This window comes from Lolium rigidum, chromosome 1 (assembly GCF_022539505.1).
Source record: "Lolium rigidum isolate FL_2022 chromosome 1, APGP_CSIRO_Lrig_0.1, whole genome shotgun sequence".
Lineage (NCBI taxonomy): Eukaryota > Viridiplantae > Streptophyta > Magnoliopsida > Poales > Poaceae > Lolium > Lolium rigidum.
The window spans coordinates 26,120,648-26,139,683 of record NC_061508.1 but is presented as its reverse complement, the minus strand read 5'-3'; the positions used below and the strand labels follow the sequence as shown (position 1 = coordinate 26,139,683).

General features: G+C 43.8%; 2 protein-coding genes across 3 annotated transcripts; one reads left to right on the top strand and one right to left on the bottom strand.

Moving 5' to 3' along the window:
- The first annotated feature begins 1,727 nt into the window (after positions 1-1,727).
- Positions 1,728-9,952, top strand: LOC124705842. Its single transcript, XM_047237538.1, has 4 exons — positions 1,728-1,748; positions 4,763-5,004; positions 5,145-5,385; positions 8,777-9,952. Exons 1-4 carry the CDS (start codon positions 1,728-1,730, stop codon positions 9,950-9,952), a joined length of 1,680 nt encoding a protein of 559 aa, XP_047093494.1.
- Positions 9,953-12,929: 2,977 nt separating this feature from the next.
- LOC124685102 (AP-1 complex subunit gamma-1-like) lies at positions 12,930-18,751 on the bottom strand. Of its 2 annotated transcripts, none has more exons than XM_047219411.1 (12): positions 18,550-18,751; positions 17,839-17,893; positions 17,631-17,753; positions 17,449-17,544; positions 16,850-16,977; positions 16,123-16,227; positions 15,732-16,021; positions 15,290-15,400; positions 15,134-15,211; positions 14,879-15,051; positions 14,294-14,398; positions 12,930-13,305 (listed from the first exon to the last, which is right to left on the bottom strand). In XM_047219411.1, exons 1-12 carry the CDS (start codon positions 18,723-18,725, stop codon positions 13,210-13,212), a joined length of 1,536 nt encoding a protein of 511 aa, XP_047075367.1. In that variant the 5' UTR covers positions 18,726-18,751; the 3' UTR covers positions 12,930-13,209. The 2 variants fall into 2 exon arrangements, with proteins under 2 accessions (XP_047075367.1, XP_047075368.1); XM_047219412.1 differs by having other exon boundaries at positions 15,134-15,208.
- Positions 18,752-19,036: the final 285 nt, after the last annotated feature.

Genomic DNA, 19,036 nt, shown 5'->3' with positions numbered 1-19,036 from the left:
TTAGCAGGGGGATAATATCTACCAATAAAAGCATCCTTGCATTTAGTCCATGAATTAATACTATTCTTAGGCAGAGATAGCAACCAATCTTTAGCTCTTCCTCTTAATGAGAAAGGAAACAATTTTAATTTTATAATGTCACCATCTACATCTTTATATTTTTGCATTTCACATAGTTCAACAAAATTATTGAGATGTGCAAGACAGCATCATCGAACTAACACTAGAAAATTGCTCTCGCATAACAAGATTCAAGTAAAGCAGGTTTAATTTCAAAGAATTCCGCTGTAGTAGCAGGTGGAGCAATAGGTGTGCATAAGAAATCATTATTATTTGTGCTAGTGAAGTCACACAACTTAGTATTTTCAGGGTTGGCCATTTTAGCAGTAGTAAATAAAACAAACTAGATAAATTAAATGCAAGTAAACTAATTTTTTTGTGTTTTTGATATAGCAAACAAGACAGTAAATAAAGTAAAACTAGCAACTAATTTTTTTGTGCTTTGATATAAGTGCAGCAAACAAAGTAGTAAATAAAATAAAGCAAGACAAAAACAAAGTAAAGAGATTGAGAAGTGGAGACTCCCCTTGCAGGCGTGTCTTGATCTCCCCGGCAACGGCGCCGAAAAAAGCTTGATGGCGTGTATTTCACACGTTCGTTGGGCAACCCCAAGAGGAAGGTATGATGCGCACAGCAGCAAGTTTTCCCTCGTAAAGAAACCAAGGTTTATCGAACCAGGAGGAGCCAAGAAGCACGTTGAAGGTTGATGGCGGCGGGATGTAGTGCGGCGCAACACCAGGGATTCCGGCGCCAACGTGGAACCCGCACAACACAACCAAAGTACTTTTCCCCAACGAAACGAGTGAGGTTGTCAATCTCACCGGCTTGCTGTAACAAAGGATTAACGTATTGTGTGGAAGATGATTGTTTGCGAGAGAAAACAGTAAAAACAAGTATTGCAGCAGATTTGTATTTCAGTATTAAAGAATGGACCGGGGTCCACAGTTCACTAGAGGTGTCTCTCCCATAAGATAAAAGCATGTTGGGTGAACAAATTACGATCGGGCAATTGACAAATAGAGAGGGCATAACAATGCACATACATGTCATGATAAGTATAGTGAGATTTAATTGGGCATTACGACAAAGTACATAGACCGCCATCCAACCGCATCTATGCCTAAAAAGTCCACCTTCGAGGTTATCATCCGAACCCCTTCCAGCATTAAGTTGCAAAGCAACAGACAATTGCATTAAGTATGGTGCGTAATGTAATCAACAACTACATCCTCGGACATAGCGCCAATGTTTTATCCCTAGTGGCAACAAGACAACACAACCTTAGAATTTTCTCATCATCGTCCCGGTGTCAATGCAGGCATGAACCCACTATCAAGCATAAATACTCCCTCTTGGAGTTAAAAGCAAAAACTTGGCCAGAGCCTCTACTAGTAACGGAGAGCATGCAAGATCATAAACAACACATATGTAATAACTTGATAATTAACATAACATGGTATTCTCTATCCATCGGATCCCGACAAACACAACATAGAGTATTACGTATAGATGATCTTGATCATGTTAGGCAGCTCACAAGATCCAACAATGAAGCACAATGAGGAGAAGACAACCATCTAGCTACCGCTATGGACCCATAGTCCAGGGGCTGAACTACTCACTCATCACTCCGGAGGCGACCATGGCGGTGTAGAGTCCTCCGGGAGATGAATCCCCTCTCCGGCAGGGTGCCGGAGGAGATCTCCGTAATCCCCCGAGATGGGATCGGCGGCGGCGGCGTCTCGCAAGGTTTTCCGTATCGTGGTTTTTCGCCTCGGGGTTTCGCGACGGAGGCTTTGAGTAGGCGGAAGGGCGCAGTCGGGGGCCGACGAGGGGCCCACACCACAGGCGGCGCGGGCCCCTCTTGGCCGCGCCGCCTTGTGGTTTGGCCACCTCGTGGCCCCACTTCGTATGCTCTTCGGTCTTCTCGGAAGGTTCGTGGCGAAATAGGCCCCCGGGTCTTCGTTTCGTCCAATTCCGAGAATATTTCGTTACTAGGATTTCTGAAACCAAAAACAGCAGAAAACGAGAACCGGCACTTCGGCATCTTGTTAATAGGTTAGTTCCAGAAAATGCACGAATATGACATAAAGTGTGCATAAAACATGTAGGTATCATCAATAATATGGCATAGAACATAAGAAATTATCGATACGTCGGAGACGTATCAGATGCCTCCGAGTGATCCCCATGGGGCGAGTAGCATCGCACTTGTCCCCTTTTTGGCGTCTCGATGCCAAAGGGGGAAAAGTGTTCTGTTAGGAACTCTCTCGGGGATTTGCATGGTTTGGGCACAAGCATATGCGTTTATCATTCCTTTATTGCTTGTGTTCCCTCTTATTTGAACTATTTGTTTTGGTTGTGTTCCGTTTGGAACTATGTGCTATGTGGTGTGAGACATTGTTATGGTTTTCGGATTTCTATATGTTGAGATCAAGGCTATTAAATTATGTGTGATGCTATATCTCCGTATCATATATCTACACATGGGTATGATTTCTAGCATCATATCTCAACTTCATATACTTGTTAGAGCTCATGATGGATACCTCTTGTGTTGAGGCACCTCGCTCCTATGTGTTGTGTATTTGTATTCAAATGCAAATTACTTATATGCACACATGTAGGGGGAGTGCCTCTATGTTTTGCCATCATGCTTGTCTCTAGAGTGATTCTCTTGCAAATCCGTATATTGTCATCAAACACCAAAAAGGGGGAGATTGAAAGAACATCTCTCATATTATGTTTTGAAGTGTTTGATGTCAATGTATGTGATACACTAATGTTTGTTTAAGTGGTACAGGTATTATATAGATACATTTGCATGTGTGTTGGATGTGGTCAGTCTTCGTCAAAAGAAACAAAAAAAGTTCATCGAGCCGGATAATCCGGGCCGGATATTTCCAAAATATCCGGCCCCCAGTTTTTCGGCTAAGGACTTGAGGAAATTGCAGCTCAGTACATTCTGGATAGGGGTCGGACATTTGCCCGGATATTGTCCCGGTTTTGTCCCAGGGCCGGATTATCCGGGCCGGACATTTCGGAAATATCCGGGCCCCTCGAAAATGGCTAAGGACCTGAAGAAAAACAAGTCTGGATAGTGGCCGGATATTTGGCCGGACATTGTCCCGGTTTTGTACCTGAGGTCGGATTATCCGGGGGGGGGCGGATTATCCGGCCCTAACTTAGGCTGGATTATCCGCCCCCCCGGAAGCCCCAACGGCTGGATTTTGGGGAGGGGTATTTATACCCCTCTTCTTCTTCCTTCCCCCTTTGCTCAATCATTGCACAAGAAATCTGCCAAGCTTCACCTCCATTAGAGCCACCTCAAGAAACACAAGATTTGCAAGATCTCCTTCCTCCCCCAACCAAAGCTCTTGATCTTTGGAGATTCGAAGGAGAAGACACCGATCTACATCCTCACCGAAGTGTTTTTCATTTCCCCCTCATTTGTTTGAGGGATCTCATGCTAGTGTTCCTATTTGGTTCCCTAGTTGATTTGTGTTGATGTGTTGTTGTTGATTGTTGTATTGTTACAGATTTGGGAGCCTTCAATTCAGTTGTGGATGTGTGCCCCAAGAACCTTGTAAAGGCCCGGTTTCCGCCTCGAGGAAATCCCTTAGTGGAAGTGGGCTAGGCTTTCGTGGCGTTGCTCACAGGAGATCTGAGTGAAGCCTTCGTGGCTGTTGGTTTGGCTTTCGTAGCAACCACACTCCTCGAAACGTAGACGTACCTTCTTGCAAAGGAAGGGAACTACGGGAATCATCTCCGTGTCATCGCGTGCTCCACTCTCGGTTACCTCTATCCTATTCTATCTCTTATATTGTGTAGCTATATCGTGCTTAGTTGCCTATCTTGTCATATAGGTAAATTCACTTAGTTGCATATCTAGAGAATTTACCTTTGTGTCAAGCCTAAATTGAAAAAGAACTAAAAATTGGTTAGCACCGATTCACCCCCCCTCTAGGTGCGGCATACGATCCTTTCAGATGGGCGACGTACAAAGCCCTCGTCTCCTCGTCCATGTTGGCATAGTTGCCGCCGATCAGGAACGCCAGGTCGGTGTTCCTCTTCTTCGCCGCGGAGGTTTCCTTGAGCAAGGCAATCCGGAAGCCCTGGTTGGTGAGCATCTCCTTCCAGCGCACGTCGTGCTTGTCGTCCCTCCCGGTGGCGTGCGCCCTCGCGTCGGCCCTGGTTGGCGAGCATCTCCTTCAAGTGCACGATGAGTGCTGGGGGAGCGCGCCGGGCCGCACGCTGGAGCTCGTCCTTGCGCACATCGAGGGCGGCAACTATCCCGTGCTGGGGATGCCGCCACCGACGATGGTCGCGCCGGCATGGAAGATCCTGGGTCGTCATCGTCGTCGGGCTCCGCGTCAAGGTCGGTTGCCGAGGAGCGGCTTACGCCCCGTCAAGACGGAGCCCGCATCTCCACCGACAACCCGAGGACGCAGCGTCGGCGCCCTCGTCGTCCGCGAGGGGCCTGCCCCGTCTCCGTGACGCGAGCGGAAGCAGAAGACGAAGACGAAGAGGAGGCCGCAGCGGCGACCGACCACGCGCCGAGCAGACCACAGTCGTGGAGGACGCCGCGATCCGCGAGGCGATCGCGAGGTCGCTGAACGACCTCGTCTCCACCGACAACGCTCTTCCCATGGACGTGGCTCTCGCCTGGTCCAGGCAGGAGTGGGAGAGGGAGGAGGCGGAGCAGCAGCGCCGGCTTCTGGAGGAGGCGGCCGCGCCGTGCCGCTCATCAAGCTGGAGGACATCAACGACGAAGAGTGGTATCGGCCGCCGCCGTCGCCGCCACGCCTCAGCGACCCTGGCCGAGGGTTCTAGCCGATGGGAGCAGTGCAGCAACCAGCAGGCGCCGCCCGAGGATGACGGCGACTATGACGACAACGACGGCGACGGCGACGACTACATGGCGTTCTACCGCCATTTCATCAGGTAGAACGCTATGATTTTATGTTTAGTTAATATTCCCTCTAGCGGAATTCAAATATATTACGAATTCGGCCTATCTATGTAGGAACTCGCCTATATATGTTAAATATTTTTTATTTTTGGCTAAGTCTAAACAATTTTAGTAATGTTCCGTTTGAATTTGACATGTCGCCAGATTTTCCTGAACTTGATGCTGGGAAACTGGATCACCCTAAACTGAAATTTACATCATCAAGCTGGATTTCTGTGTTGGGAGCCAACGGGTGGAGATGCTCTAAACGTGCTGAAATCTTCTCCGCTCCTCAACTGCGGTCACAGACGGGAAGCCACGAGGGCACGGCCCCGCCCAATCCATGGCGTGGCGTGGGCGCCGCCGTCGTCAACGTGCCAGGACCGGGACCGGGAGCGCCGCGCCGCGCCGCGCCGCGCTTTGATTTGATTTGATTTTTTCGTCTCCTTCCTGCTGCCTACGAGTCCGTGCCTGCGCGTCCGGTTGTTGTACGCGTGTACCGGCCGGAGAGCTCGGTTGACATAGAAAATCTTCTCACATTTGTTCCGTGTGTAATGCCTTTTTTTTTACAAGTAGCTCACCGATGCTAAGGCTGACCATAGTGGTAAGTATCATGTTATAGTATCATGCATATGATACTTGTCTATGGTACTATCTCTATAGTGGTTAGTATCATGAAGTAGTATCATAGTTATGTTATATTTATTACTTTTTAGAATCTCAATGCAAATGTGTGCACAAGATTTATTTGGCATTAACTTTTCTTGTGACATGCGCTATGATACAGTATCCACCTACTCTAATCTCCTCTCTCCTCCTTAATTAGTTGCCACATCAGCATTTTTGTGGGACCAATGTGTATGATACTAGCTATGATACTAGCACTGTGGCCAGCCTAAACGGGTGCCAACAAGTTCACAGGTCGCTGTCAGCCCAACCGCGATCGTTTTCTCAGCTCTTTAAAATCGGAACAACGCTAAACCGCGATCGTTAACCTAAACCGTAAAATACAGAGCCCTCCCGTCAGCGGTAACCGAGATCCAACCCGCCTCCATGGCCCGAAGGCCACAGAATTAGGGCAGGTCAACGACGCAGACGGAGGCAGCCGGGAACTCTAAACGCCTCCTTAATCGACTCTCTAGAGACGTGTCTCTTGTAATGTTTTGATTCTTTGTAAGAAAGTTGTATCCTTACTTCGTATCCGTTCGACCGTAGAAGGCTGTTTTCAGCAAGAAAATACGACGAGTTCACCGGTGAACGGCCATGTCGACGAACGGGACGACACGAGCGTGCGCGGCCCCGGCCAATTGTGTGCCCCACTCGTCAACGTGCCAGGAACAGATGAGTCCGAGCGCCGTGATTTGATACTTCGTCTCCTTCCTCCTCCTACGAGTTCGTGCGTGTCCGCTAGCTGTACCGTGCAGTGTAGCTGCTGAATATTTGGTTTACCGTTGTGACTTTTCTATGTTTTACGTACGCGAAGGGGCCAGTTCCATCGCTCCAGTCCAGCTTGACGCTCACACAGTGACACCGTCCCTCTGAACGAGCTTTGCATGCTCTGGCAGGGAAACTCTAATCTCAACTTGCGGGTGCACCCCATTTTATTTGGTACACTTTCAAATTATAGAAAATATAGGCTTAAATTCTAGACATGCATTGTGTTGTATCTTGTGTATTTGTGAAGTTTTATTCACAATATGATAATATGTGAACTACTAAAAAAAACAAATGATGTGTAAATAGTACATGACACTCACTATTTACGTATGTTTTCTCTTTTTTACACAGGTCACATATTATCATATTTTTGGATGAAACTTCACGGATGCACAAGATACAACACAATGCATGACCAGATTTTTGGGAGTGTTGTTTTGGCACCCCGGAGCATACGCTCCCAGTTTTAAAATTTAGTTTTAAATATATTTTGAAAATATTGAAAAATTTAAACACAAAATTTAATGGGTACATCTCGAAATTCTACATGTTTGCAAAGTAGTTTCATGGAAACCAATATTTTTAGTGTCATCATTAAAAAATACACATTTTGGTATAAAAAGGGTTGTGTACGTGACATTTTATTTGTCTTTTTCACATAAGTCACAAAAAATGTTGATTTTTGGCAACACTTGATGTGCGCACGTAGAATGTCGATACGTAAAGAGCGAAAAAAATTGTTCAAGTTTTTTTAACATTGTAAAATATTTTTTCCGGTGGCAGGAGCATATGCTCCCATGTTCTGAATTGAATTTATGCAGATTTTTAGTTTACATTTTTTTAAAATTTGAAAGTGTCACAAAAAATAGGGTTCCTTGGTCTCCTTTCCCAGCTCTATCCATGTTGTTTTCGTATTCAATAGCGTGAAAAACTATGGATTTATTTCGTTGAAGATCTGCATCCGTACCTAAATGGAAGAGATGTAACTGGAATGCCGCCTAAAATCCACCTCAGCTCAAAAACAAATCCACCTCTGTTTCATTATGGCATTTTAAAGTAAATCTTACTCTAGAAAAGCTACTCCCTCGATCCCTCTAATGTCCGATTTATATTTATCATCGCTAATATTGATATATTTAGACATATTTTAGTTCTAGATACATCCATATTAGCGACGAGAAATATAAATTGGAGGAAGTAAAATAAACTGGAAGCAGCCAAGCAACAATTCCAGAACTCGCTCTCAACACAACCACCGCGGTCATTTTCCCAACTCATTTTACCTACCGTGACCAAATATTCTTTGATTTTTCTTTATCCTTTCCTCATCTTTTGTTTGCATCGCAAGAGGGGCCAAACCGCAAGAACAAAATCGAAATGATGTCTTTGCAATAGACCTCGGGTTCCTTGCACCATAGGTCCTACCCAAAATTTAGAATCCGGCAAAGAACACGATACCTAACTACCTATCTTGCACAAGCAGAAATGTTTGGTTCTTTTTTCCTTTTTTATCTTTTGTTTAGTCACCACTTAGTTTATTTATTAAGTAAAGACAACATGACAGGTCGAAAATGAACACGTTAAGCTACGCGCACACCTTACTTACAAAAACAAATGTTACAACTAATCATCCAACGAAGGAATTGCAAAACCTGTAAGATGGGCTTAAAATAATGAGCTCATACTGGAGGTGACGTTTTGGTTCACGGGTGCAGATGAACCTAATCATAATAAGTAACCCCTCCCTCATATTAATTGATTCATATATCTAGTCAATTAACACATCGTATTTAGCCAAAGTTAAGTAATTTAGATTGAAGAAAGTACATAAAACCCACATTTCTAAATGCCAAAATGCATAAGCTATAAGACAAACTTGAAAACGGGGCTTCTGGTGGAGGTGGTGTTGGCTCATAGGTGTGAATGTGTTTATCATTAAAATAATGCATAAAAATCACATTTTACTTAGAGATACATTTTTATTTGGATAAAATTGAGACACTTATTCCCAAACGCGATCTAATGTGTCTGATCGCACGATCTGAAGGTGCTGATACCATTGAGTGGTGAATGGTGATGGAGCTCGAGTGGTCGACCCCACACAATACACAAGGATCGCCCACGTAGAGGATCTTCCTAGCTTATCGTGTCCTCTTCGCCTTCGAGCGCACAAAGCAGCTACAGCCACCTTTGCTGCCAGCCTTGGTGGTGGTTTTATTGGGTTGGTTGCTTGCACTTGCACATAAACATGGGGTTTTGTCACACATGACACCACCACCCACTGCCCCTAATCGCTGGCCATTCCCACTATCCCGGTCACCTAAATAGTCCGGATCCTCGGAGCACCTTGCGAGCTGCGGGAACCAAGAAGCCAACCACTCCGAGAAGAAGCTCAGCTCAAAAGTGCTGGCCGGGGTGGGGAGCTTCCCCGCACGAAATGAGCGGCGCATTGCCCGGAGCACACCGGCCAAGGACCAAGCGGAGGGGGAGAAGATGCTGCTAGCCGCGACCCAGGACGGCGGAGGGGGGAAGGGTTTGGGGGTTAGCCCGGTGGTGCTCTTCGTGCTGGTGGTACTGGCCGTGGTGGTCTTCGTCATCGGCCTGCTGCATCTCCTGGTCAAGTTCTTGCGGTGGCGCGCCCGTGCGCGCGCGGCGGCAGCGGAGGGTGGGGATGTGGCTGGTGGCGGGGGTGAGGAGGAGGAGGAGTCGGCGCTGCAGCGGCAGCTGCAGCAGCTGTTCCACCTGCACGACTCCGGGCTGGACCAGGCAGTCATCGACGCGCTGCCGGTGTTCCTCTACGCCGAGGTGGTGGTCGGCTCCGGCGCCAAGGAGCCGTTCGACTGCGCCGTCTGCCTGTGCGAGTTCGCCGGCGACGACCGCCTCCGGCTGCTGCCCCTGTGCGGCCACGCCTTCCACATCGACTGCATCGACACCTGGCTGCTCTCCAACTCCACGTGCCCGCTCTGCCGCCGCGCGCTCGCCGCCGACGACGCCGCCGCGCTCCTCCTCGACGCCGCGCTCGACGAGGACTGGAGAAGGCGGGAGGAGGACGCGGTGTTCCCCGTGCGCCTCGGCAAGTTCAAGAACACGTCCAGGGCGGCCGGCCCCGTCAGCGCCGCCGCTGGCGGCATTGTGGAGGGCGACACGAGCAGCAGCAGCAGCAGCCTGGACGCCAGGAGGTGCTACTCCATGGGCTCCTACCAGTACGTCCTCGCCGAGGCCAGCCTGCAGGTGTCCGTCCACCGGCGGAACGGCGACGGCACGAATGGCGGAGCGGAGAGGATGAGGGGGGCGAGAGGGGTCGTCGCCAGCGGCGCCAATCCGGCCGGCGGCCAGGGGAAGAAGATTAGCGCGGGAAGCAAAGGCGACAGCTTCTCGGTGTCCAAGATCTGGCAGTGGCCGCGGAACGGCAAGGGGAAGCTCCCCGTGCTCGCCTCCGACGGCGACTCGCCGGCGGTGGACGGCGCGCTGCAGTGGCCAAGGAGAAGCGTTGGGGAATCGTGACAAGCACCAGACGAATGACCAAATGTGCTGCCATTTTTTTGTCATAGTATATGCATGTGGGTTGCAACTTGCAAATGCAAACTCTCTTGAGCTGGAGCAATTTCTTTGTGCTTGCTGACCGATCAAAACCTGTTCATAACTACTGTACTCGTTTACAAGTGAGTGTGTGTTGATCTCTCATACTTCAACAGCGTTTAGTTCCATGATGAACTCTGTCTTCTGACTACAGTTATAGTGAAACTCCCTCAAGAATGAGCATTGGAAATACTACCAAACTACCATCAAGTGTTTGAACAGTCCAGTTTGGAATTAAGGGATTGAACTGAGCTACTTCAGCAAACAAAAAATTATCTATTTGGCTTACTGGTCACCAAGGTACTGAATCTAGGTCAATTTTGGCATACATTAGGCCGTACTCCAGCAATCCGAGATATTCTCACCTGTTACGTGAAGAACTGCTGATTACACCGTATAAACCAACGCTACAGCAACCTATCGAGTACGTACAGGTTACCTACTTTCAAGTACCTTGTAGTACTAGTAAGTCACGCTGCTACAGCTACTTACGTCTTGGCTACGATTTTGATTAGTCAGTTGAGTACATTAGCAAAGCAAGCTACCAACTTTATGTTGAAGCGTTTCTGCGAGGTTCGGAGAACGGAAGCGATCAGCTTGCACGCATAGCATTGGCTTTCCGGCGATCAAACGTTGAAGCCTTCCGAGATCGTTGGCTACGGGCCCTTTACTCAAACTTTATAAGGTCTCCTTCGATTCGTAGAATTTATATAAGAATTATGCAGAATTTGAATTCTATGAAAAAAATTCTACATAATTTGCTTGATTTATAGGAAACTATCTTATAGGAACTAATCCTACGGTATTTTTGTAATTACATCATGGAAAAATTCTTTGGTACAATCGAACGCACTTCATCTTTTCAAGTAGGCAATGATATTCCAATCATATGCTTTTTCTATTCCTATAGTTTTCATATCCTATGAATCAAAGGAGACCCAAATTTTGATCATATGGATATAAAATAATATCAACATCTACAACATCAAATCAATGTATATTTTCATATTATATGCATTTGGAATTATGAAGTTAACATGCATCGTAAATTAGGGAAAAAGGAGTATGACCTACTATTGGCCGGTGATGATAAACTGAAATTCCATCGGTCGTTTGCTAAAAGTTGTTATTCCGTATTTGGGACCGTCATAGTTCCAATCAAACATCTGAAACTACAACTAGTAATGCTCCATCCGAATCATAATAAGTGCCAGGGTTTCAATTTATTTTATTTAAGTTTAAATTTGAACTAAAACCCGATTTTTTTATAGATCAGATGGGCGAGCATGCGTATACTAGCTCTGTAGCTCGCCTAACATATCTAAAAATATTATACTCAAGAATTGTTTAGAACTACTCATATCTTGATTTAGCACGATAAGCGACAACTAACATAGAAAACAGAAGGGGTATCAAATATTCCATGCTGAAAACAACAACTTTCAGACATTTCTAGCTAGGTGACAGAGGGAGTGAGCGCAAGTAATGTGATGTAACTGGATATAATTAACGCCGTTGCCGACAGGTGAGGCTGACGCATCTGCCAAATATTTCGCGCGGATTCTGCTGACGGTCTCAAGAATCAAGGCCAGGCTAGTAAAGCTGCAGGAATGTGATTAACTAGTTAGCAAATCAGAGGAGCATTGGCTCAACGCTTGGACCGCAGCGTTTGGAAAGCGATACATGGTGGCTGTGCTGGTACAAGTAGCCGTGTTTATCGTCGTCTAGCCTTGGCGACGATGCGGCTGCACGTACATGTGACGCGAGCACGAAGAGATGGCCCTATCTATGCCTGTGTGCTGTTAATATGTCTGTATCTGATATTAAATGAACAATAATACTTTTCTACTGTAGGAGTACTAATCTTCAGTGAGATGTCAGGGTCCATCGTGGCCACATTTTGTATCCAATTAAATACGCCTTTTTGCCTGGTTTCGGTAGCCGTTGGTGTGAAAAGTGAAAAGCTTTGTCCAAAATGAATGATGAACATCTCCAATAGATGCACTAAAATTATTATACGGCAGCAGGCAAAAATCATGCTCCCGCAGATGCACCGCTCAAAGAAAATTAGTACTTCTCTGATTCATATTGATTAACTCTAGGTGTATCTAGTCAACACACATGTCTAGATAAATCCATATTTTAGACAAAATTGATTCATTTGAATAAGAGGAAAAGATGAAAAGCTGGTGTCCAAAATGGATTACAAGTTGGTAAAACGCCCCAAAGGAAAGATAACTATATTGCACAAAGGAGTGGAAATGCAGAGGCACACACGAAAGTGGGGAACCCACGTACACCACCGCTCTAGCACACACTAATGCAATACTGCACACTCCAGTATGGTACTTTAGACAAAGAAATAGAAACGCGAGGTGGCAAAAGTGTCAGTAGTAAAGGCTTGTGAACGCTGCCACTACGGCAGCAGAGGAAGCAACTATTCTGGGTGATGCTGATGCTACCCTATCGCATTGAAGCGTGCCGCCAATCTGACACTAACTTTGATGAGGGATCGTGGACAGGGCACCAACTTTCACTGGAATGTATGTACCCCGAAACAAGCTCTCCAGTGCTTTGTCAGACCATATTTATGGAGCACCCACAGAGTCTCGAGGGGCATCATCAGATCAGGACCAAGTCGTATGTGCCTAACCAAAAACAAAAAAAGTTTGCAATGGCAACTTAAACTGAATAGATAGGCACCGTTCAAATTGGCACTGTATAGGATTTTGGATTTCAAATGGGTTTGCCAAATGTTTGTGCACAAGTAAAAGAAACACCCCCAACAGATAGTAAAGGGCCATTATGTATGACAAGACTGAGGCTATGGATGAGCTCGATTAAACAAAAATAAATAATTTACATTTGATGAATAACACGGTACAAATACAACACGGAGATCGCTGCCTCGAGTGAGCTGGAGGCTGAAAACTTTGATTATCCTCCAAGTGTAATATACACCTTTGTATAAATACATTTTGGCAAAACTGGATACATGTCATTAATTTGCTGCCAGCTACTATACAATATGGTAAGGATAAAGGGCAAAAACCAACTAGTGTACATAACTCCCTAACAGGCAAGCAGAAGGGTAAGAAATTGATGGAGGTAGAAAAAAGGAAAAACTCGCCTTTGCCAGCAGCACAATGAAAGAGCTATCACAACATTATACACAGGTGGCACTACAACCCAGCGGGAAAATTGCTGATTTGCCCTTGTTCCAGCCTGTCCTCGCCGTTCACTTTGTAGGAAATCCGGATCCGCATAGCAATTGGTTTCTGTGAAGCAAGCAATTCAGAATAATAACATATTAGAATCGCAAGGAAACAAAAGAGAACCGCAAACTTGCAACATAAACCAAGTTTACAGAAATAATCGTCATGTATCAAGGACCATGTTTGAGTATCAGACAGTCTTCTACTTGGAAGATGGCAGGGCTGACTACAGGACACTTTAGTACTGGATTGAATGTTTTCCTGTCGTTGTATCAAGAATTGGACTGTGTAGAGGGACAATCGGATCACAACCAATATGCTATGACAGTTTCATTTCATATGAAAATAGAATGATTTCCCTTGCTGCAAATGTTCAGGGAGCTGAAGTCGGGTGCTTTACCGACATAAAAAACATCCAAATGCATGTTCTAATAGTTATCTGTCTAATCCTTTCTAATTCGGCCAACTGGATCAAACTGAAGATTCAATGACGACATTGGCACGTAATGACGTTTTGTATGTAGAACTGATTGTCGTCACAGATAACAAACGATAGCGTTGATGATACATCACAGATGGTGCTGTATATCAAGTAGAATTAGCAAGTTCCAACAAAAAAAAAGGAAGCAATGCACTTATGGTCTTATGGATCATGTAGACAAATGTTCAACTGACAGCTACCCACGTAGTTCTGCTAATCAACAAATGACCCACCTAGTTGACTAGGAATCCATGCACACAGCATGCAGCACCTAGTAGTACAAGTACCATATATTTTCGTTTTAAATAGATCTTTGTTTCATTATTGTTAAATGTGTGATGGAGCATCAACCATTAGATCTCAAATGGTAGATCAATGATACCAAGGATAGTGTAACATAAAAGTGTGGGACATCTTCAAGGTGACATCTTGTTTATAATATTTTGGCACGAGCATGCAAGAAACTGAGTTACCAGTGAAATGGGTTCTTTCAAGCTTATAAAAAGACCACTAGCCAATGAAAACCAGAAAAGGTTTGTAGCCAGTTTTGAAGGGCATATCGTCAAATACCTGTCCATGTTGATTGTTAGTGACGCTGAGGCTTTGTGTAACTGAACCCTTCCCGCTGGCCGGAAGGGTGCTGCTGCTAGCAGGGTCCAAACGCAACTGGATGAACTGAAATGCAGATTTGGACAGAAATATGAACTATCAATCTGTGCTATTTGATAAATAACTATAAATGAGAATTATGACGCTTTCCACAAATAAAAACACAATTATAGGTGTCCTGTCACCCCCTTGGCATTCGTAACAACAACAACAACAACCAAGCCTTTCAGTCCCAAACAAGTTGGCATTCGCAAACAATTTTATTTGCACATTTTAGCAAATGACCTTCAAGAATCCTGAACGAAAACTGAACTGCATGTCAACCAGGATGATGATGCTTCGGAAATCGAAAGTAGGTGAAAGATAAAATAAGTTACCAACAACTAGATGGCTTTTTACCCAACAAAACTCAAATTGCCTAATTACAGATTTACAACTAGAGAAATAACACTTAGTTCAAGTTCATTTGTGTGCCAACGGATTTTTGTTATGAAACAAAAAAAATGCTGAAAAGGGTGGGTATCAGAGGAACTTTAGAGATGCTACCTTTGGTACAGCTGCCTGAAACATGAAATCTGTCAATGTAGCAGAAGTCAAATTTGTAAAGCTGACATGCATTGTAGTTTCCTGAGGTTTTCCAGGCTGCTTCTTAAAATTGAAGGTGATCTTCAAAGTTGCACTCTGGAAAGCTGTGATTGGCGGGTAAGCTGTTTGTTCATCTGGTGAGCAAGCAAGTAGAGTAATGGTTAATTTCCTCATAATTAGGAAAGCTACCAGATTAATCAAGTGATAGGAGCGGACCAGGGAGTGGTGAACTTGGGGCCAAACCATCGAGAAGATCGAAAACTTGAGGTGTTGCAGAAGCATGTTTAGTCACTGCTGCACAGTGCTAGATAACTAAGCATGTATGACAGACATGGCGGAAAGATAAAAACATTATCAATACAGTTGCTTTACCTTGGCCAGGAGAGATAACGGTCGATGTTGTTGGCGGGCCATTTTGTACAGGAGATGAACCAATAGATAGAAGATCCATTAAAATATCTGTACTTGCAGATGGAGCTCCACCTTAGAATAAACAAGAAATAACCTGATAAGCAACACTCGGAGTGACAATGTACACTAAAAACAGTACAGGTGTATAGCTAAGAATCATCACGAGGGCCTGTTTAGGATAATTCAAAGTAGCTCAGAGCTGACAAAATATTGAGCCATCCTAAACAATATCATATTCACATATGCTTAATCCTCATCAAATATGCATTACTAACAAAAATCAGTATCAAATGTGAGAAGCCAGAAACCACTGGAATGGTGACAAAGCATCACTTCTTTCATCAGTGCTAAGAGAAAAGCATAAGAAGCAACTATGTATGAAACAAAATAATAGAGTCAAAACCTGTACTAGAAGAATCAGTCAGGTCAATGCCCAAAAGATCGTGTAGGAAATTATTAGGCGCTGCAGTAGGGGCAGAAGTACTCGCTGGAGTATCATCAGAACTTAAATCAAGTAAATCAGCTAATGGAGCTGGTGGTGGTTTTGCTACACCGTTTGGAAGCTTAAGGGAGCCTCCAGGAGTGGCTGCTGGAGCAGATTTATTTAATGAAACACTCGCTTGTGAAGAAGTGGCTCGCTTCACCAAATAACTAGCTTCATCTAATACAGGCATCCGCTCAAGCAAAGATGATCTGCACGCACACCAGCAGTCACAAAATAAACATATTATTTTATGAAAACAACTATGACACTAATGCAGATTTGAGAAATAATTGTTAAAGCTGTCACCCACTTTATAGACTGGTGTCTTTGAATGATGGAATTAAATTCGATTGATCTTTGCTGTAGCTCAAGCACAGTGTTCCCTTTATTCTGAACTACAATTTCTTGTATCCTCCTGGCAACAAAATGTGACAGTCACTTTGTGATAGATAACATAAAACAATATTCACATACAGATAAACAAAAATACATGCTCCAACGAATACAATAATTATAAACAGAAATTTGGAAAACATGGCTAACAAATCAAGCTTTCAGCAAATTTGAAGCTCCAGCATTAAAATCGTATACTTGCCAGCCAAGGTAAAGTCAAATGGATAGTGAATCTATGAATAACGTCACCAACACTTTGTTTAAGTCATTAGGCTTATGAAAAACAAGCCGGCTCTTAAGAAATTCGACGAGACATGATTATTAAACTAAAAGGTTTGAAAATGTAAGCTTGCAACATTTTCAACATAATATTTGCCATCAATTGCCTTTGTAGAAACATATTGTATAATCACAGAAGGTTCATGCGCATGTGCAAGCGCAGCATAGATATGAGTTATGAGAACTGGAAAATGATGACCATATGACCAGTGGTATTGTTTACAACAAACCTTAGGTCAATCAGGAGAACCATGGAACAAGTCAACTGAAACAATGTAACTTAACCAGCTAAAAGCCAAATCATTTTTGAATATTGTAGTAGGTAAACCGACAATAATGCAATGTTGAGTTGTATGACATCTTACTCTGAAGTTGGCGGAAATCGCGAAGAAAGCTTCAAAAGAGCAACAAGACACATAGCCCGTGTTGTAACGTCTACAGAGTAGCGTTTAAGAGCTAGCTCTAAAGCATCCACCGCATCAGATTCTGTTACCTGAACAAGTTCAGGCATTGGCCAGGCCGTTTGACAATAGGAAAAGTGAAGTGCGATTCTATTAATTGAAATGCAGAAAAATGATATCATCCACTGGAAAAAGATCGAAATAATAAACTAAACTGGCATGCTGATGTGCTCTAAAGAGTGAAATATCTGTGTGTGGCTAAATGAATGATCAAGCTACTTTCCTGGTGAACTAATATATAGGCATTTTTCAAGGTAATCATGAAGAAGAATTTAAAAAATAAGTATTATTCCCCACAAAAAAAAGTATTATCCAAGAGCTACTCCTTCAAAGCCTTGAATATGACTAAATTCGGAGCAGTTCAAGCACAGTGGATGCACAGTCTGCGGGTAGAAAGTAAACAAGAATATGAATGCTACAAAATGAAGGTCCCATCGCAGAGTGATTCCTCAGCAGAAAATATATCAGCTAATTATGGTGGCTGGTAAGGATTTTCAACTCACCGTGATTGGTTCCTCAACATCCAGCATACTAATGTTGTTGACCAGCATCTCACCATATTCACCAATGCACCAAACAGACACCCTAACTAAACTTTCCTAAATAATTCAAAGTAGATGACACATCAGATAGGATGAAATTCAATCACGTAGTTTACAAAGAATACTAATTATGTCTCCCATACCTGTGCACCACATGCTTGCAATGCCTTGTATAACGATCTCACTGAGTATCCTTGAAGTTCAGATGCATTGCTTATCAGAACTATAAGGGCATGCCATACATCATCCTTCACAAAGTTTCCAGACTGGATATAGAAGGGTATAATATAAATTTGTGTACTCCTTATTGGGCTCATGCAAAAGAAAAATAAGCTCGTAGTTGTTACATACCAGAGATAAAACCTTGAACATCTGGTCTAGGTACCACAACTTATCTTGAGAAAACCTATTAGAATTAGAAACCTGTTAATGTATTGTAAATCAACAGGAGAGAAGAAAGTTGTAGATCAAAAGGACAGGTACAGATTCCAAAGATAAGTTGATTATTCACATGTGATACAGTTAAGCAATAGTAAGGGGGTAAAGGAATGAATGGAAGCATTATGTAACTGACAAAGAGCATAAAAACACCAAAACAAAATTCTGAACTCAAAAACTGATGTTATAGCCTGTTAAATAGCACGACATGCAAGAAATTTTGTTGGCAGATGCTCTTATAGTACATATTCCGAATTTCCAATGCATCATCCGGAATTAAGTTCGCATGACGACATCCCTCCCAGAAAACTGGGCCCAAAGCCTTTTGCTGTATTCTAGGCAAAAGGGGGAATGTGAAATGAAAATAAAGAAACTGTCCCCTCGTGTTAACAAAAAAATTACCCTTAGTTTAACTACCATGGTCTCCCTCTCGGGAGAAGAAATAATTGCAGTACGACAAGGAAAATTCATCATTTACTTCTGAACATTTTATTAGTTGTCAATTATGTTGCGAGATATATGTAACAACAGTGGATTTACAAACAATCTTTGGAGCAACTACGTAATAGCAAATCAGATGTTCTTCCAACAACCAATAGAGATGGTGAATGTCCCATGACTTACTTTTCAACTATTAAGCATATTTTGGCTGTGAGGTCTTCCTTGAAGTCCTCGTCACTTACTTCTAGGTAATCAACAAGCTCCTTTGTCAAAGGCTTTACATTGGTGTCATTGACGAGTAAGTAAACGAGTTCAAGGGCCCTTTTGCGAATAGAGACATCTGCATCCTGAGAGTGCATACGTGATTAAATTTTTAAGTGGACAAGAAAAGGAACTAGGTATCCAGTGACGAGCAAGTGAAAGGTCGGTAGCACAACCATAAACAGGGTGGAATGCAATTAAAAGTTGATAATATGACAATAAGGCTTTTTGATTGTCAGGAGGATAAATATACAGAATTGCTTACTCGTAGATTGAATAGTTTTCTAAAACAGGAAAGGGAGGGAAAGGGAGGGAAGGTGACAAAGGTAAGATATATGGTGTAGTCATCTTTCTCTTGTTACATGTGTCACTAACGAAGGCATATATAAAGAACAGAAATGAGCCTAGC

What these genes read in the sequence shown, in the direction of transcription:
- LOC124685102 (XM_047219411.1), bottom strand. Translation starts at nt 18,725, where the DNA reads ATGCACTCTCAGGATGCAGATGTCTCTATTCGCAAAAGGGCCCTTGAA. An exon ending in ATATGCTTAATAGTTGAAAA is followed by an intron (nt 17,894 to 18,549) that starts GTAAGTCATGGG and finishes TAATTCTAATAG; the next exon opens with GTTTTCTCAAGATAAGTTGT. An exon ending in ATGTTGAGGAACCAATCACG is followed by an intron (nt 16,978 to 17,448) that starts GTGAGTTGAAAA and finishes GAACTTGTTCAG; the next exon opens with GTAACAGAATCTGATGCGGT.
- LOC124705842 (XM_047237538.1), top strand. Translation starts at nt 1,728, where the DNA reads ATGAATCCCCTCTCCGGCAGG. An exon ending in TTCTACCGCCATTTCATCAG is followed by an intron (nt 5,005 to 5,144) that starts GTAGAACGCTAT and finishes AAACAATTTTAG; the next exon opens with TAATGTTCCGTTTGAATTTG. An exon ending in TGGGCGCCGCCGTCGTCAAC is followed by an intron (nt 5,386 to 8,776) that starts GTGCCAGGACCG and finishes TCACCTAAATAG; the next exon opens with TCCGGATCCTCGGAGCACCT.